At 40.0% G+C, this 27,697-nt stretch overlaps 1 protein-coding gene across 3 annotated transcripts in view; it reads right to left on the bottom strand.

Moving 5' to 3' along the window:
- Positions 1-4,355: 4,355 nt before the first annotated feature.
- RAD18 (RAD18 E3 ubiquitin protein ligase) overlaps positions 4,356-27,697 on the bottom strand; it is a 104,687-nt gene continuing 81,345 nt past the window's right edge. For all 3 annotated transcript variants that reach the window (XM_070455607.1, XM_070455606.1, XM_070455608.1), the window contains 2 exons: positions 12,783-12,845; positions 4,356-5,228 (listed from right to left, as the gene is read on the bottom strand). In XM_070455607.1, coding sequence (XP_070311708.1) covers positions 5,126-5,228; positions 12,783-12,845 — 166 coding nt within the window. In that variant the 3' untranslated portion in view covers positions 4,356-5,125. The remainder of the gene's footprint in view (positions 5,229-12,782; positions 12,846-27,697) is intronic.

Here is a 27,697-nt window from a genome sequence, read left to right as displayed (position 1 = left end):
AAGAAGATGGGACAAGATAGAAAACAAACTGCACAACGATAGATTTAAATATAACCACACCAACATAAAATGTAAAACTTCTAAATATACCAGTTAAAAGGCAGAAAATATGATTGTCAGACTGGCTAATAAAACAAGACTCAACTATATATGCCGCCTACAAGAAACATACTCTAAATATAAAGTCACAAGCAGAAACTGACTCACAGATATACAGAATAAACTAGTGGTTACCACTAACGAGAGGGCGCAGAGGAGGGGCAAGATAAGGTCAGGGGATTAAGAGGTATAAACTACCATGTACAAAATAAATAAGCTACAAGGATATATTGTATAGTAAGGGGAATACAGCCAATATTTTATAATAACTTTAAATGGAATACAAAAAATATTGAATCACTATGTTGTATACCTGAAACTAATGTTGTAAATCAATTTACTTCAATTAAAAAAATGAAAATTAAAAAAATAGTAATTTTAAAAAGATGGAAAAATGCACTAGCCAAAAACAAGCTGGAAGGAGTATTCTAATGCCAAACTAGGTAGATTTAAGAGCAAAGAATATTAATATAGAAACAGAAGGTCTACTTTGTGGAAAAAAAGTGATGAATTCATCAAGAGGATATAACAATCCTAAATGTTTATGCCCCTAATAACAAAGCTTCAAAAGACATGAAGCAAAACTGAAGAACTATAAGGAGACACTGACAAATCCACAATTATATTCAAACATTTCAGTAACTCTCAAAAACTGATAGAATAAGCAGACAAAATTAGCAAGGCCAGAGTAGCCTTGAGTAACACTGTCAAGCAACCTGATGCAGCAGAGCATATATTCAAGTGCACACTGAACATTTACCAAAAAAGACCATTTTTAGGGCATTAAAAAAAAAAAGTCTCAATACATGCAAGAGGGTTCAAGTCATAAAAGTTATGGAATTAAATTAGAAATCAATAAAAAAAAACCCTCTGGAAAATTATCAAACATTTAGAAACTAACACAGCTATATAAAACTCAGTGTCATAGAAGAAATCAAAAGGGAAACTGGAAAGTATTTTGAACTGAACGAAATTAAAACGCAGCATACAAAAATTTGTGGAATGCTGCTAAAGCAGTACTTAGGGGAAATCTTATAGCATTAAATGACTATCTTAAAAAAGAAGGGCTCAAATCAATGACCTAAGCCTTAAGAAACTACAAAAAAAAACCAAAATGAAACAAATTAAATCCAAAGTAGGCAGCAGAAAGGAAATAATAAAGATCAGAGTGACAATCAATCAAATAGAAAAGAGCAAAATATTACAGAAATTCAACAAAACCAAGAGTGGTCCCCTGAGACCAATGAAAATAATAAACTTCTAAACTGTCTGATGAGGAAAAAGAAAGAAAACATTGACTATCAATAACAGAAATGAGAAAAGTGAGAGAGGTTCTCACAAAACGTACACAAAAGGGAAATTTATGAGCAACTTTTGCTTGTAAATCTGTCAATTTAAATGAAATGGATAGATTCCTCAAAAGACACAAACTACTATAGTTTACTTAAGAAACAGGTAACATGAATAGTTCTATATCTGTTAGTTAAGAAATCAAATGTATTGTTAAAAATCTATCCACAAAGAAAATGCATATGGCTTCACTGATGAATTCTACTGAACACTTTAGGAATAAATAATACTAGTTCTACACAAACTTCTCCAGAAAACTGAAAAGGAGAAATACTTCCCAGCTCCTTCCATGAGGCCAGCATTATCCTAATACCAAAACCAGATAAAGACATCACAAGAAAACTACAGATCAATATTCTTCTGAACATAAGTACAAAAAATTCTAAATGAAATCCAACAGAAATAAACAGATAACCAGGTAGGGTCTCTCCTACTACTGTTTTAACATTTATAATCAATCTGTATAATTCATAATATTAACAACCAAAAGAGAGAAAAACTATATGATCACCTCAATATACACAGAAAAAGCATCTGACAAAATTCAATAACCATTTCTGATTTTTTAAAAATTCTCAGCAAACTAGGGATAGAAGCAAATACTCCAACCTCATTCAAAGCATGCATCTGATAAGAGAATTTACACCCACAATAAAAGGAATCCAGATTGGAAAGAAAGAAATACAACTCTTTACACGATAACATGTTTAGATGATTCTCTATGTAGAAAATCTTATGGAATCTACCAAAAAGTTACCAAACTTCTACAAAGTTAGTTTAGCAAGGTTGGAGGATACATGATTAATATGCAAAACTCAATTTAATCTTTCTAACCTATCAATGCACAGAAACTGAAATTTTAAACACTATCTCTTACAATGCAATAATTTTCTAAAAACCCAATTTTAAAATGGGCAAAATAGCACATTATTCACAATAGTCAGAATGAATCAAGACAATCCAGATACCCATCAGCTGATGAGTGATAAACAAAACATGGTATATCCCACACAGTGAAATATTATTCAGCAATTAAAAGAAATGAGGGAATGATACATGCTACAACATGGATGAACCTTAAATACATTATGCTAAGTGAAAGAAACCACAGGGTATACGATTCCACTGATTTGAAATGTACAGAATAAGGAAATATAGGGGGAAAGTAGATATTGCCTAGGGCTGGGAAGGATGAGAGAGCTGGGGATAATGAATAAGGGACTAAAACCAACAAAAATGTTCTAAAATTAATTAACGGCAATGGTTGCAGGACTCAAAATATACCAGAAGCCATTGAATTGAAAGTTGTAAATGGGTGAATTGTATGTAAAGTGAGCTATATCTCAATGAAGCTGTTAAAGAAACAAGCAAATGAAGTCGCTGTGGTCTGCAAGGGGCAGGACTCCCAGGAACTGGTCCTGAGCTGGGAATCACCATGGAAGCCATGGATGAGCCCCAGGTGATGTCTCCTCCCCTTTCAACCTCCCCATCCCTCCTTCTCCCTCCATGACAAGCCTCAGAAGCCTAGGTGTTAATAACTCACCACCTGAGTCCTCAGGAAGGTGGGTGGCAGCTTCAGATCCTCCTCAGCACAGTGCGTCAAAGGAACTTGCTGGCAGATGCTCGCAGGGCAGGAACCAACCACTTCAGTCCAGTGATGTAGCGAGACTCTCTCAGGATAGGCAAGGAAATCGCATGCCTCTCCTTCCCCATGAGCCAGTCGTCTGGCTCGTAGTGCTGGCTGCCAAACCAAGATTACAGGGAAGGCCCCCTGCCCCCATTACATACAGTGGAGCACATCTGCCAGCCTGACCGTGGCTGCCTGGGAGAGGGTGGGGTGGAGAAACCTGAGAGGGAGGCAGGGATGGTGTGTTGCCCCCAACATGCCAAGAGCAGAGCAGGGAGCCCATGGTACCTCCAGGTACCTTATCTGGAATCCTTTCCAGACAAGAGCCCTGCCTCGTGGGTAAGCAGAGAAGAAATCGTGCAACACCAGGCCATCTGGGAGCTGATGGGAGAGCATTTTCCCCCGTAGTCCTTCCTGATATTAGGTGCTGCTGTTTTTTTTTTTTTTCATTTATTTTTATTAGTTGGAGGCTAATTACTTTACAATATTGTAGTGGTTTTTGCCATACATTGACATGAATTAGCCATGGATTTACATGTATTCCCCATCCCGATCCCCCCTCCCACCTCCCTCTCCACCCGATCCCTCTGGGTCTTCCCAGTGCACCAGGTCTGAGCACTTGTCTCATGCATCCAACCTAGGCTGGTGATCTGTTTCACCCTAGATAATATACATGTTTCGATGCTGTTCTCTTGAAACATCCCACCCTCGCCTTCTCCCACAGAGTCCAAAAGTCTGTTCTGTACATCTCTGTCTCTTTTTCTGTTTTGCATATAGGGCATCATTAGCATCTTTCGAAACTCCATATATATGTGTTAGTATGCTGTAATGTTCTTTATCTTTCTGGCTTACTTCACTCTGTATAATGGGCTCCAGTTTCATCCATCTCATTAGAACTGATTCAAATGAATTCTTTTTAACGGCTGAGTAATAATCCATGGTGTATATGTACCACAGCTTCCTTATCCATTTTAGGTGCTGTTTTATACAGCAGGGCTCTGGCACCTCCTCCGCCCTGAGATGATGGAGCACTGGCCTAGAGCAGGCCCTTCCCCCTGAACCAACACCAGGGTCTTCCTGGACTCTGGTGAAGTGACACTGCTGTCACCAGGACAGTGACAGCCCCAGAGCTGCTGGCACCCATGACAGGGGACTGGCTTGGAAATGCCAAAACAGGCGTTAGGAGTTCTGGAAGCAACTGGGAACTGTGGGACATTTTGCACAGAGAAAAAAATTTCTGATCAACCCATTCCAGTGATGTGTAGCTTATACTCAACTATTTACAGCAGACTGTTTCAAGGACTTTATTTTAAATTGATATAGAGTCTGTTCAGTTACAAAAGCCATTTATTGCATTCTCTCCATTTCATAGCTGGAATTCAAAGTGTTAAAGATTCAATTCACTCAAGTGAAAAGAAAGATCAAGAAATCATCCGTAAGAGCTATTTTACTGAAGAATATACCCAGTATTTTATTGTCCTGTGCCTTTAGATTACAGTACCAACGTCCTACTTCCAGTAAAGTGTGAGACATGGGTCTAACTAAGAACCACATGAAACTTGGGCAACAAACAATCCTGTAACAGCTGTGACATAGGTGCTGGCCTCCAGGCCTCATGAGTTAGGACACCCTGCTTGCCTTTCCAGAAACACAGTGGCTCTGGACACCTCAACTGGTCCCTGCGGTAGAGGGACTGAAGGATCCTTTTCTGAACTTGGCTTCTCCATGAAAGAGACAGGAGAATGGCTTAAATGTTAATACACCCTGAAACTTAGAAACAAAAACAAGTCTGTGTCTTCTGCAAAGCTGGTGAACATGTGGATGCCAGTGTTTTTAAAGTGAGATGTTTTAGGGGCAGTGGGGAACTGACTAAGTAAGGAAGCTGTGTAAGATTTTTGTTTTCCTGGAAAGGCAGAAAAGACTGAAAATCAGTTAAACATAACATTTAGAATGTAACATCTTCACTTGGGAAATTTTTGAATATGAAATCTACACAGCAACAAAACACCATCTTCTGATGATTGCACTGGCAAAGTCGGCAAACCCACACTAATTTCTGTTCCGCTTATTTCTTGGCTCAAGCTCAACACTTTCAGCTGACCTTGTGCGACGATTCTGTCTGGGACTTATTTCTGTGTCTTGAAGATCATTTCTGAAAATGGAAAAAAGAAAATGCCTGCTTAGAAAATGATGATCGTTATTATTCTACAGCAGTTTCTGGTTTATAAATGCTTTCCCATGTGTTTTTACTGTAATGGATTTGGATACTCCAAATATCCTTCTCCACTGACAAGTCTACTATGATAATTATTACTATTTTTATTATTATTCCCACTTTACAACTGAGAAAACAGCGACTTAGCAAAGATCACAGATCCTAAATGACAGAGTTAAGAACTGAATCTCCTTCTTCTCAATCAGAATCTAGCAGTTTTTTGCTTCTGCTTCACATGCAGAAAGCTGCAAAAAAAAAAAAAAAAGTTTCCATCACAACAAGACAAAGCCAGAGTCTAACAAAACCAAAATTTATCTCAATCCTGTCAGAGAGCTGAGGTTGTAAGGAGACCAAGAAAACAAAGCCCCCTCCCAAAAGAGATGGGCCATGCACATCCCCTCACTTTGGGCAGAGCGCTGGGGGAAAGAGATGGCTGCCATTCAAGTAAGTGGGAAGACAAAAGCAAACTTTCTCTGGATTCTGGAGCACATGCAGAGACCAAACTACATGGAGAAGAACAGGCTCCCAGACTACATGGGAAGAGAAGTCCAGACATCTCAGCAGAACACGGCTTCTATCTGCCCTGCGAGTGGGCTATATGCCACAAAAATGACTGAAGAATCAGAAGCAAATAAAATTGCTGTGGTTTAAGCTTCTAAGTTTCAGAGTGATTTGTTATATGGCAATTAAAAAACTAAACAGAAACTTTTTGTTCAATTCATTCTGCTTATCTACCATTACATAACAAACCATTCTCAGGAAACAGCACAATTGTTTATTTGGTCATGATTCCAGATCTGGGCAGGGCTCAGAACCGACAGCTGAACTGAGTTTGGAGGATTCACTTCAAGGAAGGCTCACTCATCCGGTGGCAAGGTGGTGCTGGCTGCTGACTAGAAGATTGGCTGGTGAGAGGGCTGACCCATTCTCCTCCAATTGTCTTCTCCCCATGCCCAGGGCGGGCTTCTCACAGCGGAAGGGCTGGGTCCAAGGGGAAGAATCCAAAAAGTGAGCATTCTGAAAGGACAAGCCCCACTGTGCAAACACTAACCAAGCTTCTTCTCATATCACATGACCAAGTGCAGAATCAACGTGGGCCTTGAGAGTGTGAGTACTGAGGGGGCATGATTCACTGCACCCACCAAACTAACCCTAACCCTGGGTGTATTCAGTTGGAAAAATCCATCACGCTGTACACTTAAGATGTGTTCACTTTAATAATATTTCTTAATAAATAACAATTAATAAAGTCCCCTCCTCCAAAAAGAGACAGCCAAATTATCAAGTCTCAACTAGAAAATATGTTGGGATCATTAGTGTACTGCAAATGAATTCTCATGGGGTTAGGATGAAATGCAGATTACCAATAGGGAAAATGATTCTTCCCTTTCTGATTTTATAACATTAGAAAAAGCTATTTCCTAAAAAATGATTTTTAAGGCACTAAAAGGTAAAGCACAAGAGATAAAGAGTTAAAAAAAGATTTGTAAGTGGCAATCCTTATCCACCCAGGAGTGTGTTCCGATCCAAAGAATGCTGACTGGCATATTCAATCTCATATGCCTACTGAGTGCCCACCCTGGGACTCCCCTCCCCCAGGCACCGTGCAAGGTGCAGGGTTTAAGTGCAGACAGAGTGTTGCAAGATCAAGGGAGCAGTCAGGAGATTCCGAGCAGAGCTGTCCAGGAAGGAACCACAACTCCTGTGTGGATGAAGAAAGGAGAAAAGGCAACTAAGGTGGAAGCAACAGCAGTATAAGGCAGTATGACTCTGAAGCAAAGATAAGAAGTTCAGCTTGGCTGTAACAAGGAAAGAGGGGTGGGGAAGGATGGTCCAGGAGCCAGCGGGCAGGCTGGGGCCGTAGCTCACGAGTCCCCACAGGACTTTACAGGGAACATGGTATCTTTCAGGTCTCACTGGCAAAATGAAGCATACTGACTAGAGGCAGAGAGACAGCCAGCCAGACGGACGGCTGTGGCAGGAAGCCAGAGAGAAAACAAGGTCTTATGCAGACTGTGGCACAGAGGGGCTGACAGAGATAGTTCAGGGGTCATCCACAGTCCCGCTCCTCAATGAGGGGGCCCCAGAAGCAGCATCAGCAACCCCAGGGAGTGTGTCAAAATGCAAACTCCTGTACCCCAGCCCAAATCTCCAAAATCTCAATCTCGGGGTTCAGTGGAGCCCAATAATCTATTTTAACAAGTCCTCCAAGTGATCTTGATGTACATTTAAATCTGAGGACAATTTATCCTTAGGGTTTTGCAATCAACTGCATCTGAGATGTAAGAGAGGGTGAGAAGTTGACAATGATTCTTAGGTTTCTGGCTGGAGCAGTGGGGAAGACTGTTGACACCACTGCCCACTGAGGGAGGAGAGAGTGGAGGGGGAGCAGGTCTGCAGAAGGGACTCAGACTCCTGGAGGCAGAAACATCTCCTCCACAATTTCATGTGGAAACTCAAAGCTGGAAACGTGAAATGATTTACCTGGACCATTTTTCTTCCTATTTTCATCCTATTCAATGTAAATATATCCTGTAGCTCAAATTGGTAAGATGAACCAATAATCATAGATATAAGAACCTGAGACCAACCTACAGAAAGTAGGGTTTTGTTTTAAGTGGGTTTTTTTTCTTTTTTGCTGCTTATGAAAATACTGCTTTATATGGGGCACTGTGTTACTAAAAGAACCTCTCAATCATTTATGGAATTAGGAGATGTAGTGGGACTGAAACAGCATGTTCTAGGACTAATATCTCAAACATGTCACTTGCGGTACCACAACATACCTTAAGCTTTGTTGTTATTGTTCAGTCACTGTCGTGTCCAACTCTTTGTGACCCCATGAACTGTAGCACGCCAGGCTTCCCTGTCCGTCATCATCTCCTGGAGCTTGCCCAAACTCATCTCCATTGAGTCAGTGAGGCCATCCAACCATCTCATATTCTGTTGCTGCCTTCTCCTCTTGCCCTCAGTCTTTCCCAGCATCAGGGTATTTTCCAATGACTTGGCTCTTTGCATCAGGTGGCCAAAGTACTGGAGTTTCAGCATCAGCCCTTCCAATGAGTTTCAGGGCTGATTTCCTTTAGGATTGACTGGTTTGATCTCCTTGCTGTCCAAGGGACTATTAAGAATCTTCTCCACCACCAGTTTCAAAGTGTCAGTTCTCCAGCACTAAGCCTTCTTTATGGTCCAACTCTCACATCCGTACATGACTACCAGAAAAACCATAACTTTGACTATATGGACCTTTCTCAGCAAAGTGATGTCTCTGCTTTGTGTTGATATTTCAACACTGTCTAGGTTGGTTATAGCTTTTCTTCCAAGGAGTAAGCGTCTTTTAATTTCATAGCTGCAGTCACCATCCGCAGTGATTTTGGATCCCGAGAAAATAAAATCTGTCACTGTTTCCACTTCTTCCCCATCTATTTCCCAGGAAGTGATGGAACCAGATGCCATGATCTTTGTTTTTTGACTGCTAAGTTTTAAGCCAGCTTTTTCACTCCTCTTTCACCCTCATCAAGAGGCTCTTTAGATCCTCTGCACTTTTTGCCATTAAAGTGGTATCATCTGTGTATCTGAGGATGTTGCTATTTCTCCCAGCAATCTTGACTCCAGCTTGTGAGTCATCCAGCCTGGCATTTCGCATGATGTACTCTGCATGTAAGTTAAATAAATAATATACAGCCTTGATGTACTTCTTTCCCAATTTGGAACCAGTCCATTGTTCCATGTCTGGTTCTAACTGTTGCTTCTTGTCCTGGATACGGCTTTCTCAGGAAGCAGGTCAGGTGGTCTGGTATTCCCATCTCTTGAAGAACTTTCCACAGTTTGTTGTGATCCACACAGTCAAAGGCTTTGGCATAGTCAATGAAGCAGAAGTAGATTTTTTTTTTTAATTCCCTTGCTTTCTCTAAGATCCAGCAGATGTTGGCAATTTGATCTCTGGTTTCCCTGCCTTTTCTAAATCCAGCTTGAACATCTGGAAGTTCTCGGTTTACATGCTGCAGAAGTCTAGCTTGAAGAATTTTGAGCATAATCTTGACAGCATGTGAAATGAACTCAACTGTACAGTAATTTGAACATTCTTTGTCACTGCCTTTGGGATTAGAATGAAAACTGAACTTCTCCAGTCCTGTGGCCACTGCTAAATTTTCCAAATTTGCTGGCATATGGAGTACAGCACTTTAACAGCATCCTCTTTTAGGATTTGAAATAGCTCAGCTGGAATTCCATCACCTCCACTAGCTTTGTTCATAGTGATGCTTCCTAAGGCCCCCTTGACTTCACACTCCAGGATGTCTGGCTCTAGGTGGGTGACCACACCACCATGGTTATCTGGGTCATTAAGATCTGTTTTGTACAGTTCATTGTATTCTTGCCACCTCTTCTTAATCTCTTCTGAATCTCATGAACAGTATGAAAAGGCCTATAAGCTTAAGATGCATATTTGCAGAGCTATTATTTTGTTGAGAAGTAAAGCTGTGTGGTCCTTTCCTGATTTTGTTTCTAAAGCTGTACTGTGGCATAAGCTGGTTCAAACTGCTCCACGTTCAGCTGAAACCAAGAAGCCTGGATTCTTACCCCAGCAGCGCCACTACCTAGCTGTGAACCTTAACCTTGTCAACTTACCTCTCTGGAGCTCAGTCTCTTTCCCTATAAAATGAAGGAACTGGACTAGACGAGCTCTCACATCCTTCCAGGTTTAACAGTGCCTATCTGTGAGGATCAGCGATGGGATTTGTTTTCTAAGTGATTTCTCATAGTAATGACTTTAAGAGGTTGGTCACCATTGCCAAAAATGGGCTTGGACTCAGGAATTCTGGGTTTAAGCTTGTCACAGCCACTGATGTGAGGGTTTAGTTTAGCATGAAAAGGGTAATTCATGGCACAAGAGGAAGTAGTTAGCTAATGAGTGGTCTCTTCTCCCAGAATTCAAAGTTCAGAAATGCTCAGGTGAAAATAAGGCAGCCACAATCTCAAACATTCATAAAACACTACTGTTTGAGCCATCAAATACCTTTTCCATTCTCCCAGTGATTCAGCGATAATACTACAAAATGTCAGCACAGTGAGCCTCATTCTTGGGATAGACAATTTAGCTTAATGGTCAAAAAAGCTGAATTTTGACATATTAGATTAAAATCTCTATTCTATCACTTATCACTTATTATTAACTGACTTTAGGGTAGAGATTTACCTCAGGGTAGAGATTTACCTCTTTCAGCCCCAGAGAGGCTTTCAGAAACATGAAGACATCAAGAGCATCAGATTCCACTCAAGGAATCTCAAAGGAGATACGGCCTAACACGTTGTTCTTTGGACTTGGCCACCTGGGTTTGATCCCTGGGTTGGGAAGATCCCCTGGAGGGGGGCATGGCAACCCACTCTAGTATTCTTGCTGGAGAATCCCAGGGACAGGAGAGCCTGGCGGGCTACAGTCCATGGGGTCACAAACAGCGGGACACAACTGAGTGACTAGGCACAGCACAGCACAACATGGTCTTCAGTGACTTCAGTAAAGGCTATTTCAGAAGAACTGAGAGGCCTGGCTGAGGATGTTGACAAGTAAGCCAGATGAGGAATGCAAAGGGCAAGTAGAGGCTGCCTACTGAGAAGGGCAGGAGAGATACAAGAGCAGCTGCAGGAGGAATCTGAGTGAGAGGGGAAGCTAAGTGTTTAGTTGGCTGGGTTCAGCTGGGAAAGATTCAGGCTCGCTGAAAACCCAATGAGAGGGCTTCCCTGGTGGAGCAGTGCGTAAGAACCCACCTGCCGTGCTGGTGGCCTGAGGGCTGAGTTTTCTCTCCTCTGATTTTGGCTGTGGCTACTCTGCAGCCACGGGATTTGTGGGCTGGACCAGTGGTGACAGGGTTAGAAAAGGAAATGTAGGAATCTGGCTCTCAGAGACAAGGTTTGCAAACCTGCGACAATGCCAAGATTTCTTAGAATAAAATAATCCCCAACTGATGTTGAAATTGGATTTTTGTTTAGGATCAAGATTAGGACAAGAAAAGGTGTGCCTCTTCGGATACATTTGTGTAACTTAAAGAGTGTCATCAAGCTTTTGGGCTCTCAGTAACATGTAATTACCTATAGGAGCAGTGTCCTTTCTGAAATAAATACATTTAAGATCTTTTAAATGTGTAAATAGTACAGAAGCATTGCTCTTACGTATCTTAAATACAAATTGTACTTTTTTTGCACATTGGATTAAAGTCATTTCCATCAGCAAAAAACAGTCTGTTTTTAACCAATATTAAAAGATTGTTAGAACAAATGTTTATATTCTTGAAGTGTATTTCATCATTGGTTACAGTTTTAAGTGGAAGATGACTGCCTTTTCATAGCCATAAAGTGAATTATAAGTGCTGTTCCAATTCCAACATTTCTTTAGGAATATATTGAAATACCAACAATAGTTTGAATTATGTTCTGTAATAAAGTATCAGTTCTTTTACAATGTAAAAAAAAAGAAAAGAAGAAAAAGAATTTGCCTGCCAGTGCAGGGGATGCAGGTCCAACCCCTGGTCTGGGAAGACTCCCATGTGCTGTGGAGGAATGAAGCCCGTGTGCCTAGAGACTGTGCCCTGCAACAAGAGAAGCCGTTACAATGAGAAGCCTGTGCGCCGCAGTGAAGAGGAGCCCCTGCTTGCTGCAACTAGAGAAAGCTCGCGCACAGCAACGAAGACCCAGTGCAGCCAAAACCAAATTAAAAAAAACAGTGAGAGAGAGAAAGAGGAGTGGAGGAGAGAAGCAGAAGTATCTCAACAAGGGCAGAGAGAAGAGGTAATGTTCCTGACAAGAGGGGAGGAATGAGGTAGGAAAAAGTGGACTCTATAATATAGGGACAACCCTTTGTCATAAAAGGAGGAATAAAATATGTACAAAAACAGGCAGATTTATACATTCGATGTTGGAAGGGTAAGGATTCCCACACAACAGCTTCTATTTCCTCTACCAAAGAAGAGACAAGGTCTTCAGTGAGGCTTGAGCCACTGAGACCTGAGAAGGGTGCGAATAATCTCTGTGAAGAGCAAGACAAAGAAATAATCACAGGAACAGTAAAAGCGCTAGGCATCTGTGAAGGCCCACTTGGGGCATGTGATCTTCCTGAAACTGCAGTGGAACAAATCTGCCTGGATGAACTACAATCTTATGACTAGTAACATTTACGGAAGGATTAGAAGTTTTCTAAAGACTCTAAGCCAGTGCTTAAGGACTGACTGTTAAGTCCAGACTATAAGTTGCCCACTGGAACAATTTACCTTTAGAACAACAACTTCTGACAAGTAACCAGAGTTATTAAGCTAGGATTCCATTTCTACGCAGAAATATACAGAAACAAGTAGTGAACCGGAAATCTTTATCTTGAGATGCATGAATTACTTTCTTAAGTCAGTAAGCACAAATATTCTTTGGTTTGCAAATCAATTGTATAGAACCATAATTTATCAGGTTAAAGTACATGAGTATTTAGTGATGACAAGAACTCACTTATGTGATGCTTCCCAGGCTTCTTCTTCTTCTAGAAGATCTCTTATGATGTCTGAACTGGAACTAAAAGGATATGTAAGTCAATATTTCCTGATAGAGAAATGCAAATCAAAACCACAATGAGGTACCATTACACACCAGTCAGGATGGCTGCTATCCAAAAGTCTACAAGCAAGAAACGCTGGAGAGGGTGTGGAGAAAAGGGAACCCTCTTACACTGTTGGTGGGAATGCAAATTAGTACAGCCGCTATGGAAAACAGTGTGGAGATTTCTTAAAAAACTGGAAATAGAACTGCCATATGACCCAGCAATCCCACTTCTGGGCATACACACTGAGGAAACCAGATCTGAAAGAGACACGTGCACCCCAATGTTCATCGCAGCACTGTTTATAATAGCCAGGACATGGAAGCAACCTAGATGCCCATCAGCAGATGAATGGATGAGGAAGCTGTGGTACATATACACAATGGAATATTACTCAGCCATTAAAAAGAATTCATTTGAATCAGTTCTAATGAGATGGATGAAACTGGAGCCGATTATACAGAGTGAAGTAAGCCAGAAAGATAAAGACCATTACAGTATACTAACACATATATATGGAATTTAGAAAGATGGTAATGATAACCCTATATGCAAAACAGAAAAAGAGACACAGATGTACAGAACAGACTTTTGGACTCTGTGGGAGAAGGCGAGGGTGGGATGTTTCAAGAGAACAGCATCGAAACATGTATATTATCTAGGGTGAAACAGATCACCAGCCCAGGTTGGATGCATGAGACAAGTGCTCGGGCCTGGTACACTGGGAAGACCCGGAGGGATCGGGTGGAGAGGGAGGTGGGAGGGGGGATCGGGATGGGGAATTCATGTAAATCCATGGCTAATTCATGTCAGTGTATGGCAAAAACCACTACAATATTGTAAAGTAATTAGCCTCCAACTAATAAAAAATAAAAAAAAATATATTGCCTGATAATAAAAAGACTGTGCTTCCATTTATATAAAATTATAAAAAAAGCAACCTAATCAAAGGCGACAGAAAGCAAATGAGCAGACCAGTGGTTACCTGCGGGGGGAGGGCAAGGAGGGACTACAAAATGGCACAAGAAAACTTTGAAAGTGATGGATAGTCATCATCATATTTCTTGAGTAGATGACATCACAGTACACATGTGACAAACTCATTAAATTGTGTGCTTTAAATATTTGCAGTTTAAAATGTCTATTGACAGAAGAATGTATAAAGAAGATGGGGTACATATATACAACCGAATATTACTCAGCTACTAAAAAGAATAAAACCATGCAATTTTTAGCAACATGGATAGACCTAGAGAGTGTCATACTGAGAAAAATAAGTCAGACAGAGAAGAAGAAATACCGTATGATGTCCCTTATATATGGAATCTAAAAAGAAATGATACAAATAAACTTACTTACAAAACAGAAACAGATTGAGAGACTTCAAGAAGGAGCTTATGGTTGCTGGGGGGAAGGATGGGAAAGGGATAATTATGGAGTTTGGGATGGGCATGTACACACTGCTATATTTAAAATGGATAACCAACAAGGACCTACTGTACAGCACATGGAACTCTGTTCAATGTTATAAGGCAGCCTGGATGAAAGGGGAGTTTGGGGTACATGTATTTGTATGGTTGAGCCCCTTGCCATTTACCTGAAACTATCACAACATTGCTCGTTAATAGGCTATATCCCAATACAAAATAAAAAGTTAACAAACAGATAAAATAAATATTTGCAGTTTATTATACATCAATTCAATGAAGCTGTGTTAAAAAAAAACTTAATTAGTAATAATAATGAAAAAAAATCACTAAAGCTTAAATCCCTTAATAAAAAACCTGAATTCAAATGGAATATAATCATGAGCCTTTTCAATTTCAATTTATGGTAACCAAAGATCAAAGTATGTCTTAAAAATTGCATTTTAATGATGAAATTCACAAGAGATATTAAGTTCCTTAGTGGATGTTAGTCCCTTTGTAACCAAATAAAGTAAAATGTAATTAATCTGAACTGTACTTATAATCAAATGTATAATGCAATTAATTTGAACTGTACTTATACTGTAATTTGTTATAATGCAACCTAAAGTGCTGTGTAATCTTTGGCCGATCTGTGCAAAGGGGCCGAATCAATAGAGTAGAGAGGGCATGTATTATTTCTTTAAAAGAAAAATGCTTTGAGGCTTTAGGCCTACCAAATATATATAAAATGTACATGAATATAAAAAAAGCATTTCTTTAGACATCCAAGACACAGAATGTCATGAGCATTGTATGAGACAAATTATAGTCATCACAATCCCCAGGGTAGAGAAGGTTCAAACAAAGGAATAACTCTCTCTCAGGCAAGACACAACAGGTGTGGAACTGTTAGTGCCAGTCTTATTTCTAGTGATATTCTCACAGACAACAAAAGTTTAAAAATTATGAAGATTTAAAGTACCAATTAATCATTCTCACCCACTTCTGACAAACTGCTTTGAAGCAGTGTTTGCCTACAACTCCTGAACAAAAAAATAAAAAGGGCAACAGTTAATAAACATAGCTCTGTACCAAATATTTTACTCAAGGGGTTTCCCCAATTCAGGACACTCAAGGAGCTACACACAGGGTGCCCCTGACTGTCATCTGTCATCCAGCACTATCCCCCAACCAATTCCCTCCCACTAGGTGGCAAAATTGCTCCTACTGAGAACTCACGAGCCTGGGGAAATGGGGGAAAGGGGTGGTCATCCGGCTGTGGGTCCTTGTAGGTATCACATCACTAGAAAAACAGTCAAGTCGGCTTCTTGCTGACATCCTCTCCCCAGTAGACACATACAATTTTTTTTAAACAGGAAGGTTACAGAGCATCCCCACTACTCCAGCTAAGCAAGCAGGATGGCCAAGCCTGTCAAATAACATACTAGTCTGTGATCAATTTACTTCTGCGCTTTCAAATCACTAGCACAAATAACTGATTTATTGAAGGAAAATATCTGCAGTGTATTAATGACACAAACCTAACAGGTTTCTGCTACACTACCTCAATGAGAACAGATGGTGGAGGAGGCATACAAAACACACATCTGAGAAGTGGTCTACAGTCTCTTCTTCCTCTGCTACTTCATGACCACCGACCAACATCATGCATGGCTCCTTGAATTCCTCAATTCTCATACCTTTCCTTCTATTCCAGCTTGTCACTAACCTGATGATAATCAAATCACTAAACTGAATGATACAAAGTTTGGGAGGTCTGACATTTACCTAAAACAAAGTTTCAGCATATTTTGCTGTATCTGCTGTTCCAATTCAAGTCACCATTACTAAGAAACTGCGAGCTGGTGCTGACTAATACACCTAAAATAGCAGACAGCAATGTCCATCCCTTTTGAGGATCATGTGCATGGACGCTCATTCATTCACTCCTGTCCAACTCTTTGCAACCCCATATACTACAGCCGGCCAGGCTCCTCTGTCCATGGAATTTTTCAGGCAAGAATACTGGAATGGGTTGCCATTTCCTACTCCAGGGGATGTTCCTGACCCAGGGATTGAACCCACATCTCCTGGCATTGGCAGGTGGATTCTTTACCATTGTGCCACCTGGGAAGCCTCTTAAGGTAATGTACTGACTATATTCTACTTAAAAGCCACATTCCTGAAATTAAACACCAAGTTTCACAAACAGGATTTTACAAAGAGACTACTGGGTAAAACAGGCAGTGTTACTAAAATGACCACTCTCAGATCTCCTCCTTGTGGACAGCAGTAATTAGTATCTTTAAAATCTTAGTCATTTTAATATGGCTTGGAGATCAAAAATTCCTTTCACACACTTTCAAGATATCTAAACAATCCTCCATAAGAGAAAATAACTACTCACTCTGGTACACCCAGAGTCAGGGCATGCACAAGCCTACATAGGCTATAGTTCCTAATTCTCAGACAAGAACTTTTTTCAGAGTAAATTTCAGATTCCCTACAATTTGAATTTTAAACAGTCCAACAGATCATGATTTAAGAGTGGAGTCTGGAATCTGAAAGTTACAGCTTGCTGTGGAAGGATATTCAAATCACGTTCTCTGATGTCACCATCCAGACAAGACTAGAGTGGATATGATTATACAAACTAATACACAAGACAAAGATTCACAGGCAAAAAATATGAATCCTGAATTTTATGGAATCCCACCCCCTATTCGGGAAGAGCCTAATAGATCTATTTGAAACACCCACACTTAATTTTTCATACCATTTAGACTTCATTTTCAGCTCAAACTTTACAAAGTGTAAGCTTAGCTATTTTTTGTTTGCTGGCTGGTGGTTGGTCTTTGTCCTAGTTGGTCTTCCTATAATTTATTCTTGTCATTTTCTGATCAAAAGAAGTGGCATAACATCTTACCAGGTGAAGGAAATAATTTCTTTGCTTATTTTTCTTGAAGCATCTTAAATTTCATTCTACTAATGAAGATTTTACACTAAAGCTGAAAAGTGACATACCAAATACCTCTGGCAATATTACGACTGGTCATACTACAAAGAAGAAGAAAATCACAGATTTAAGTATTAGACAAAGTTAAGGTTTCAGTCCTATTTCTATCACTTAGCATGTAATCCTGGGCAAGCTACTTAATCTTTCCTCAACATCCTCGTCTCTAAAGTCAGGATCAAAAACACATATAGTTTCAAGTCTTTGCGATCCCTTGAACTACAGCCCACCAGGCTCCTCTGTCCAAGGAACTCTCCAGGCAAGACTACTGGAGTGGATTGCCATTCCCTTCTTCAGGGGATCTTCCCAACCCAGGGACTGAACTCGAGTCTCCTTCGTTACAGGTAGATTCTTTACCAACTGAGCCACCAAGGAAGCCCATACACAGTTCACAGGAATACTGTAAAGATTAATCCATATAATACACAGAATGTTCAGTATACAGCTTGACACATAGTAAGTGTTCAATAAATACTGCGTCCATTTTCATAAACCAGATGTGGGTCTGAATTACCTAAATAACTGCCTCAGCACCATGCTTCAATTTGCCCCAGGAGACCAGATAACCGTGTGCTGTTTTAATCTTTGATTTCTACTGTTTCTATGACATCAGGGTGCAAATTCATCAAAACTTGATGTTTATCCACCATGGCAGGTACACAAGGGTATTGTGAGGTAGATAAAATGTAAACATCTGCTATAAAAGTCTTGTGGATTAAAAATTAATTACAAGTGGAATTTTTCTATTATCTAATAGCCACTCTCTCTCAATTCCCACCTCCCCCTCCAAGTCTCTGCTTATAATTGTGGCATTAATTTGAGCATGGTTGAGTACATCCAACAAAAACAAAAACAAAAACCTCTTTAAAGGCCAATCACTGGAGGACCATAAAAGCCTACCAGACAACAGAACTTAAATAAATGCTACCAGCTCCACGAATCCTTTCTCAAACTCCCTTTTCAAATAATCTGTTATGTAGGGTAAGCAACAGCTTATGTGCTGTATAATATTTGAGTAGTTGGCTGACAATATTAGAATAGTAAACATTCTAGGTAAAAAAAAAAAAATCACTGAGTGACAAAACCAAAAATTACTATTTTGTTAGCAACTATTCGGAGAAGGCAATGGCACCCCACTCCAGGACTCTTGCCTGGAAAATACCACGGACGCAGGAGCCTGATAGGCTGCAGTCCATGGGAGTCGGCCACAACTGAGCGACTTCACTTTCACTTTTCACTTTCATGCATTGGAGAAGGAAATGTAAACCCACTCCAGTGTTCTTGCCTGGAGAATCCCAGGGACGGGGGAGCCTGGAGGGCTGCCGTCTATGGGGTCACACAGAGTCAGACACGACTGAAGAGACTTAGCAACAGTAGCAGCAGCAGCATTATTACTTCTACAAATCACTGTGATGACTAGATTATATAATTAGCTTTAATTCATATTAGAACCATAGGTTTCATGTCCAGTTGACAGGTGGACAAAGCCTCAGAAAAATTAAAGAGAACAGAGGGATGTTTTCATGCTCTCCACTAGATCTAGACAAAATGAAGAAAGCTTCAAATTCAGATACAAGAAAAAGAGAATACCAGAAAGAATTTATTTATCACGAAATACATGGAAAATCCTCAATAAGAGATGAAACCAAACCATAACTAAATTTATGTTCAATTTACAAAGACTTTACAACCTTTAATCACCTCATTTGCTTTTCAGAATCACCTAGGGAGAATGGCAGGCACCAATACTATCATTCCATTTTATCAACAAAGAAACTGAACCCCAGGGACAATGATTCAATAATCTACTATGTGCCAGGCATCCTGCTAAAGGAACAAAGCCATGACTGAGCTGATGAACAAAGAAGATGCACACATGTAAATTTCAAGGACTTGATGTCATAGTATCTGAGGAGAAGATAGCACTGCCCCCAGAACAATGCCTGAAGGACTGTAGGTCTCATGTACCATTCAGTTTAAGTCCTTTTGAAAAAGCAAAAGGTACGGGAAAATGATTCCAGGTTCCCACATTTTCCCTAGAAATTTTCAACAATCAAAATTCACCACCTGGAACAAGATGAACCATTTAACTTTCTGGGGTATTCTGAAGTTCAGAAATGTGCCCAGGGTGGGGGCGGAGGGAGCCCCAGGGGGAACGCTGTAATAAAATATAAAACAGTAATGCATATTAGTGGAAAAAGTATATTTTGTAGCAATAAAAATGCATATTTTGTGGCAACATTAAATTCATTCTACAACACATTATTACAGTTAAAAACCAAATGTGTTAACCTTCCAAAGCAATTAAAAAGATCTTTTTTAATAGCAAAGCTATCACTGAGTTATAGTAAGATACTACTTAGGATCAGTTACTTTGACAATGTTTTCCTTAGATACTGTTTTCTCTTAATTTGAACAGAATCTATTCAACAGTTTTCCTAATAATCCCAATGCCTTCTAAATTACAAAATTCCATTACTATATTTGTCTTACCTTACTGCCTGCACAGTTTATAATAATGACACTAATAAAGACAATGATTTCCAAAACTTTAAAGTACTTACTCTTTCTTTTTTTTATTTACTAAAGTAGATTAATAATCTTTGCATGTTTCAAAATCAAAATGACATAAGAATATGTACACTGAGAGGTCTCACAGAGAGGTCTCTGTCCCTGCCAATCTGTTCCCCTCTATTTCCAACAAATAATCACTTAATAGTTTGTTTGTTTTTTCTTCGGATGTTTCTTTATGCAAAACCTAACAAACATAAGTATATCCAGTTTCTCTCCTTTTAGAAAAGAAACAGAATGCTATCTATGCCATTCTGAATTCTGGTCTTTTCACTTACAAACATACCCTGGAAATCTCTCCACGTCAGCATGCAGAGATTTTCCTTTTAGAACTATCACATAGGATCTTATTGTGTGGACGTACTGGAGTTAAATCAATCAGCCCCAATGATGAATACTCAAAGGGATTTCCAGCCTTCTGTTATGATAAACAATGACTAGTCATTTGTACGCTGCAAGTATACCCACAGGGCAAATTCATGAGAATGCTGTGCAGCAGGCCAAACAACAGGACCTCTGGTTGATCTCCCCCGCTTCCCCTCCTTAGGGACTGTATTGTGCAGCATTTCAGCCAGTAATAAGTGAGAATGTGCGTTTCCCCATAGCCTTACTGCAGTCTGTTATCAGCAAATGTTAACTTGTCTGCCAACCTTACAACACAATCCCAGAAAAACAAACAACCCAATCAAAAAGTGGGCAAAAGATACAAGCAGACATTTCTTGAAAGAAGACATACAGATGGCTATTAAACACAAGAAAAGATGTTCAACATCATTCATTATCAGAGAAGTGCAAATCAACCTACAATGAGATACCACCTCACACTGGTCAGAATGGCCATCATCAAAGAATCCATAATAACAACAAATGCTGGAAAGGGTGTGGAGAAAAGGGAAACCTAATGGCAACCCACTCCAGTATTCTTGCCTGGAGAATCCCATGGACGGAGGAGCCTGGTAGGCTTCAGTCCACGGGGTGGCAAAGAGTCGGACACGACTGAGCGACTTCACTTTCACTTTCACTATGGAAGACAGTATGGAGATTCCTTAAAAAACTAGGAATGAAACTACTATATGACCCAACAATCCCACTACTAGGCATATACTTTGAGGAAACCAAAATTGAAAAAGATACATGTACCCCAATGTTCAGTGCAGCACTATTTACAATAGCTAGGACATGGAAACAACTTAGATGCCCATCAACAGATGAATGGATAAAGAAGCTGTGGTATATATACATAGAATCTAGAAAGATGGTTCTGATGAACCTGTCTGCAGGGCAGCAATGGAGACGCAGACATGGAGAACAGACATACGGACACAAGCAGTGCGAGGAAGGAGCGTGGGACAAATGGAGAAAGCAGCATGGAGACACACACACCACCATATGTGAAACAGACAGCCAACGGGAATTTGCTGCATGACTCATGGAACTCTAACCAGGGCTCTGCAACAACCTAGAGGCGTGGGAAGGAGGGGGAGGTGGGAGGGAGGAGCCAGACGGAGGGGACATGTGTATACCTATGGCTGATTCATGTCAATGTATGGCAGAAACACGATTCTGTCAACTAATTATCCTTCAATTAAAAATAAATTTAAAAAAAGATGTTTGCCAACGTAACAGGTAAGAAATGAATATAATTTGCATTATTCTTTGGGGAAACTGTCTGTTCAAGACTGTTGCCCATTCTTCTTTTTTGAGTTTGTGGTCCTTTCCTTCTCAGTCTCTAGGTGCTCAAAAAGAATATAAAAATCTTGTATGTTTTTTAAAAGCTTCTACTAAACTTCTACACGAGAAGAAAATATATTAGCATGACTTCTTTCATTGTCAAAAACATTTCTAAGTTAATCTTTGAAAGTTACACATGTTTGACGTTTTTCTTAGTTAATGAATAAGAATTCCAGAGCAAGCATCTACTCTATGAGCAATCCTCACTATCAGGTGATGCCACAAAACTTAGGATCGAAATGTCCTGTTTCCCACTCTCAAAGACTCACACCTCAAACTGCCCACCTGCCAGCCCACCCGCACTCTCAGCTGGTGGAGGTGCCTCAACCATATTAAGACGATGAAAGCAGGGGAGTTCCCCGGCGGCCTAGTGGTTAGGACTCTGGGCTTTCACTGCCAAAGCTGGGGTTCAACACTTTGCTGAGGAACTGAGATAGAAGCCATGCAGTGCAGCCAAAAATGTAAAAAAGGGAAGGGGGACAGATAAAAGCAATCTGGCAGGAACTTGCTGCACCTGCATCTGAACCTATCCTGTCTTCCTTGCTGTTTCTATGGGTGAATCAACCCTGCTCCTAACAAAGGCCAACCCTTCCACTTGCTCACACCTCATGCACCCTCAGGACTTTACTCAGGCAACTGGCTCCCACTCCTCATCACTGTCCCCTTCTCAGCCACACATTCCCATTGACTCCTCTGTGGTTCCTCCACATCCAAGCTTAATCTCCACCAAGCTGCACAGCAGAAGTTCCTGAGAGCTGGCAGTAGTCATCCCCAAGATTCCCCTCAATGTACATGAGTCAGGCTTCCAGGGTACCTTTCACTCAAGGCCACTGCCAAGACCTTCATGCTGCCCAAGCCCACAGTCCCTGCTCCAGTTTTGTCTTATTTGACTTCTCATCTGTTTTCTTCAGTCAGCTTCCATGGCATCACCATGTCCTAGTTCTTTTCATCCCCCACTAGTCTTTTCTCCCTGAATCTCCTTTGCTCAGTCTTTTCTAAACATTTCTACTTTCTAAGTCAGAGTGAGAGAGGGTTCAGTCTGAAGTTCCTTTTTCTTTTTTTGCACACCCGCACTACTGGCTCTCAGCCAATACTACGCCTTTATGTGTATCTCGAACCCTGATTTTTCCCCTTACCTCCACCTCCTTGTTTATCTCTACTTGGTTATCTCACAGGCCCAAAACAAAACCCCTGATTACCAACACTCCCTCCACCCCAACCTCTGGACAAACTTTCTCCTACCCTTTCTCAAATTTCCCATCTTACTTAGTAAGTACCACCATCCACCCAGCTGCCAAAGCCAAAATATAGCATTCATTCTCAAGGCTGAGCTTTTCCTGTCTTAAACCACCTACACATTCTGTCCATCCAATCTCCAAAATATAGGCCCAATCCCATCTATTTCTAATTTGACTATGATTGTACCAACCCACTCTACCATGAACCTTGGAAAGGACTGGACAAAAGCCTAACTGGTCTCCCTGCTGCCACTTGTTTCACCTCTAATACCCGTCCGCTCTTCACAGCATCTAGAGTCATTCTTTTAAACCACAGAAACCAGACCACATTGTATCAGATCAATACTAATAAACCAAGTTGGTCCCCACAATAATTTTAGATTGAATTTAACCTCAATCAAAATTCCAGCAGAATTTTTCTTTCTTTTCTAGCAACTGCTAAGTTGATTTTAAAGTTTATAGAGAGATGCAAAAGGACCTGGAATAGCCAAAACAACTTTTAAGCCCATGGCAGCGCCTCTGGCCTCCAGCATCAATCATCTTGCTGATAAAAGTGTGTGACAACAGATAGCATCTTCTCTTATGTGGCAAGAAAAGGGTTAGGAAATGTAGTATTAAAGAGAGAATCATACCTTTTTAGGTCAATCACTTTAAATTCTCATAGAAAGTAAAGAAAAGTACCACATATTTTTTTTTCAAGGAACAGAAATTAGGTTAATTCTAAACATTGGAGTCCTCTTGGCCCTATGGAAAAAAATTCAATTTCAAAATATAATCAAACATGTGTGCCTGTGTTTAACTTAAGGGAAAAAAAGAAAAAGAAAAATGAAGACATCAACCGTGAGTCTAATGTAAGGAAAAACATTTTTTAATTAGCAAAATATCCACAGCTACAACTAGATACAGAGTCAAAATCTGAAGTTAAGGAGCACAGGGCCAAAATCATGATGCTTCATTTTGTTCTGACTCAACTATTAGCAGCATAAAGCACCAACATAAACAAAACCCCAGTACTAGAAGACAAAGAGATCATATAGTAACAGGTTACAATACTCAGTCTTGTAAGGAGAAACAAATTACAAGACAATATCTCAAAGACGAAAATTTCCTCTGCACTTAAGAAGCATTCATTTGATTACAAGTTTCTTTGCTAGTAAGAGGCGGAGTGTGAAGCTCATGATGGAAGCAGCATATCCTCCGCACGGCCAGGCCAACCTCTACATCATCTACCTGGCTGCCCATCCTGAAGACCCATGTTCAACTGTGCAAACATGGGGTGTCTGGTCAATACCAACCACCAAATCATAGAAATGCAGTACCAAGTCAAAGTTCAGGCCGTAAAACTCTAGTCTTACAATCTGCTCAGGGGGGAGGAGAACTTTATACCACAGGGTTTCAGGCAGTGGACACTGAATTGCCCTGTGTCTCAGTTCCCACAAAAATGAGATATCAGACCAAATGATATAGTGTATGAGAATTATCCCCGCAACTATATTTACTCCAAACTTTAATGTTGATACATACTTTTAATTTTTTTATTGTATTATTATCCATACTCCAATAACAAGATGTAAATAGCTCTAACAAAACGTGCTTACCAGGGCAAGGGAAGCATACTAAGAAGCACATATTAATGAAATCTTAAGGCTTCTACAACTGAATTCTGCAGAATTATCTAAAACAAATAACAAGCCTCTGTATTTGAGGCCCATCATATTTTAAGGCCTGACTCTTTCTGAGATACAAGAACAATGTGTACTACTTATGTGGTAAAATCAATAGGAGTAAGCAAAAGCAGCAATTTAATATGTACCCATGTTCTAGAATGTGACTATTTGTGTGGGAGTAAAGAGAACAGGGGAAGAAGTGCAAATTAACATTGCATGTCCTTCTAACGGGGCCACTATATAACCCACCATAACCCAGTCACCTGGGAGAGTGGTAGAGAATACTTCTAATAGATAGCAAGACAAGAAGTGGAAATCAGCTGCTCTCAGAGAAACCAGAACATATGGCCATTCTGTGTCTAACTCACATTTTAAATAATTCCCTTAAAGTGCTATTTTACTAACGAAGGAACCAACGGTGCCCAAGATAAAAATTCTGATGCAACTCATGCTGTAATGGGCAAAAACCTGGACTGAGAATTACTGACTTCACCTCTATTCAGTGAATGACTTGAGATAAGTCACATCACCTCTCCAGGCCTCCATTTCCTTACCTGTGATATGAAGCTACTATATTGAGTGATTTCTCAATGTACCTTTGAAATTGAAAATGTTTGTATTTTATCCTAACGTGCCTTTTTCCCAGGTTCCAAAGGTCTCCAGAGAGATCCCAAAACATCTGTTCTGCTGATTTAAAGGCATAGATGGTATAAAATAAGAAAGCAGGAAAAACACTCTGACTTTAACTTTCGACTATAACAAATTGTAAACTTGATCAATTCACTGAAAAACAAAATTCCAATAACTTGATGTGAACATTACACATCATTTCTAGTCCATCCAATTTCATTCACCACAACAAGGCCAAAGGACTCTGATTATGACATTTTGTTTTAAACTAGAGAAAGCTCCTAACTGGCTGCCTACATTTGGTGGGTCTTGGAATGCTGATCCAAAGTAATTACTGATTGCACATCTAACATTTAGAAGGAAATGGTAGTTCCTTGAAGGCCTCATACTAACTCTGCACCAAGCATTCTGAAAAATACATTCTTATCTACTCCTTTTTTTTTTTAAATGAAGAACTAAATTCTGAACAGGTCAAGATTATACTGGAGTTTTATGAATCAAGTCACACACAGAAGCATATGAGACAAGAATTCCTCTATACTTTAGAAAATGTCTAAAAAACTAAAAAGGGAAACATACTTTAAAAAACATCAACCTTAAGCAAACTGCAAGTATTACTGCATCATGCCAACTCAAACTCAGCATTACAGTCATCATACCAAACCCTGGGTGATAATCAGATACTGTATAAGCTATGACAATGGATGCATCATGTGGTAAGTGTGGAACCTGGAAGGAACTACCGATTCCTACAAGCAGTTTAGATACACAAGTTATCATCCATTGGGGAATTGCAGAACTCTCTCCTCAGACAGAAAACTGAAGGCACAAAGTCGTTTTACAGAGACCTTTATATCATGGCAGCTCATGAATCTGGTGAAAACAGAGAAGAATATTTGCCACCTAGGACTGACTCAGAATGCTGAAAACACATGAAATGTATTATAAAACAAAAATGTGAAAGGCTACTACAAAGAAGTCCATCAGATCATCCAATGAATATGCATGATTAAAAAAAAAAAAAACCCAAAGGTGTCAACATGAAGTGTCTGAGAGTAGAAGAAATCCTCATTATGTAACAGCAAATATCCTTTGCCAGTGAGAACTGGAGAAAAGATAAAAACTACCTGTACTTTCACATTGTTCTGGGAGGATCACTATTCAAATCACTTGTACAAGTATATATTCACTAATAAAAAATGGTAACTGAAGAAGATGAGGCCTATTGCAAATCATCCATGTTTTCTCTTCTGATGAAATGTAAAGGCTGGGTAGGCTACATCATCTGAGGTGAAATCACTCTATAAAGTAAAAATATTAGTACAAGAAAGCAAAGCTGGTAAAACAAGTAAGACAACAGGAAGGAAAACAGAAATCTTTCATGCTTCATTTTACTTCTTTAACCTCTCCTGTGCCAGGATTCCAATCAGGACACCGCGTTACATTTAGTGGTCATGTCTCCTTAGGCGCCTCCAGATGGTGACAATCTCTCAGACTTTCCTTGTTTGTGGTGACCTTGACAGTTTTGAGTTGTGCTGGTGGTCAGATTATTTTGCACAATGACTCTCAACTGGAGTTTATCTGATTTTTTTTCCTCACAATTTGACTGAGGTCATTGAATTTTGGGAGAAAAGAGCACCGAGGTAATGTGTCATTCCCAGGGCATTCCACTAAGAGAACACATGCCCTCATCATAACACTGCTGTAGATGTTGACGTTGATCTCCTGCTGAGGGATGTGTGTTAGATTCTTGTTTTCTCTTCTCCTCCCCTCCTTTTTCCTTTCATTCCTCTCCCCGCCCCACCCCACTTTTCTTCCTGCTTTCTGTCTCTCTCCTTCTAGCACTTCCTAGCTCCCTGCCCCAGCCCTGGTTCAACCATTTCTCCAAGAAGCATTGGTTCCTTCTACTGGAGAATGTTACTAGAAACCAAGATCAGGGCATGTGAAACTGTGCCACCTTGCTTCTGGGCTCTGGCAGCTCACAGAGAAAGGAAACATATATGTAAACTAGCTCCCTTAGCCACAGGGATCTGTAAGTATTTCTGTAAGTATCCATCTGAATCTATGTTAAGCCGAACAGGAATTTTAAGGCCTCTAATTTTAATCCAGTATCACATGAATAGTTTTAGCTTTGCCTGAAATCTCCCCTCCAATAGTGAGAAACCTGAATTCCATTTGTCACCCATTTTAAAACAAGGGCACATTATATATATATATATATATATATTTTTTTTTTTTTTTTTTTTACACTAAGCTACAGATGGTTAGGATTAGACAAAAGTCTTCTGAAATAAGTCAGGGAGAAATTTCCACAAAGATATATTAGAGAAACATCCGTGCAAATTAAGGTTAAGTTAAGGTTCACACATCCATGCAAATTAAGCAGTTCAGAGACATATACATGAAAATATTTTCTAATTCTTAAGTATGAAGAAGCAATTCTGTGTAAAAAACACTTAAAAATAATTACCATTAAGTGTGCCAAATAGAAGGCTGGCTTTTTCTCCCCTTCATGTCCACAAAGGGTTCAAAGGCACACAAGACTGTCACCTACTAACGAGGGTCTTC

The sequence above is a fragment of the Odocoileus virginianus genome, chromosome 26, assembly GCF_023699985.2.
Source record: "Odocoileus virginianus isolate 20LAN1187 ecotype Illinois chromosome 26, Ovbor_1.2, whole genome shotgun sequence".
Lineage (NCBI taxonomy): Eukaryota > Metazoa > Chordata > Mammalia > Artiodactyla > Cervidae > Odocoileus > Odocoileus virginianus.
Note: the sequence above shows the minus strand (reverse complement) of the source record. Positions and strands in the feature narration are given on the sequence as shown.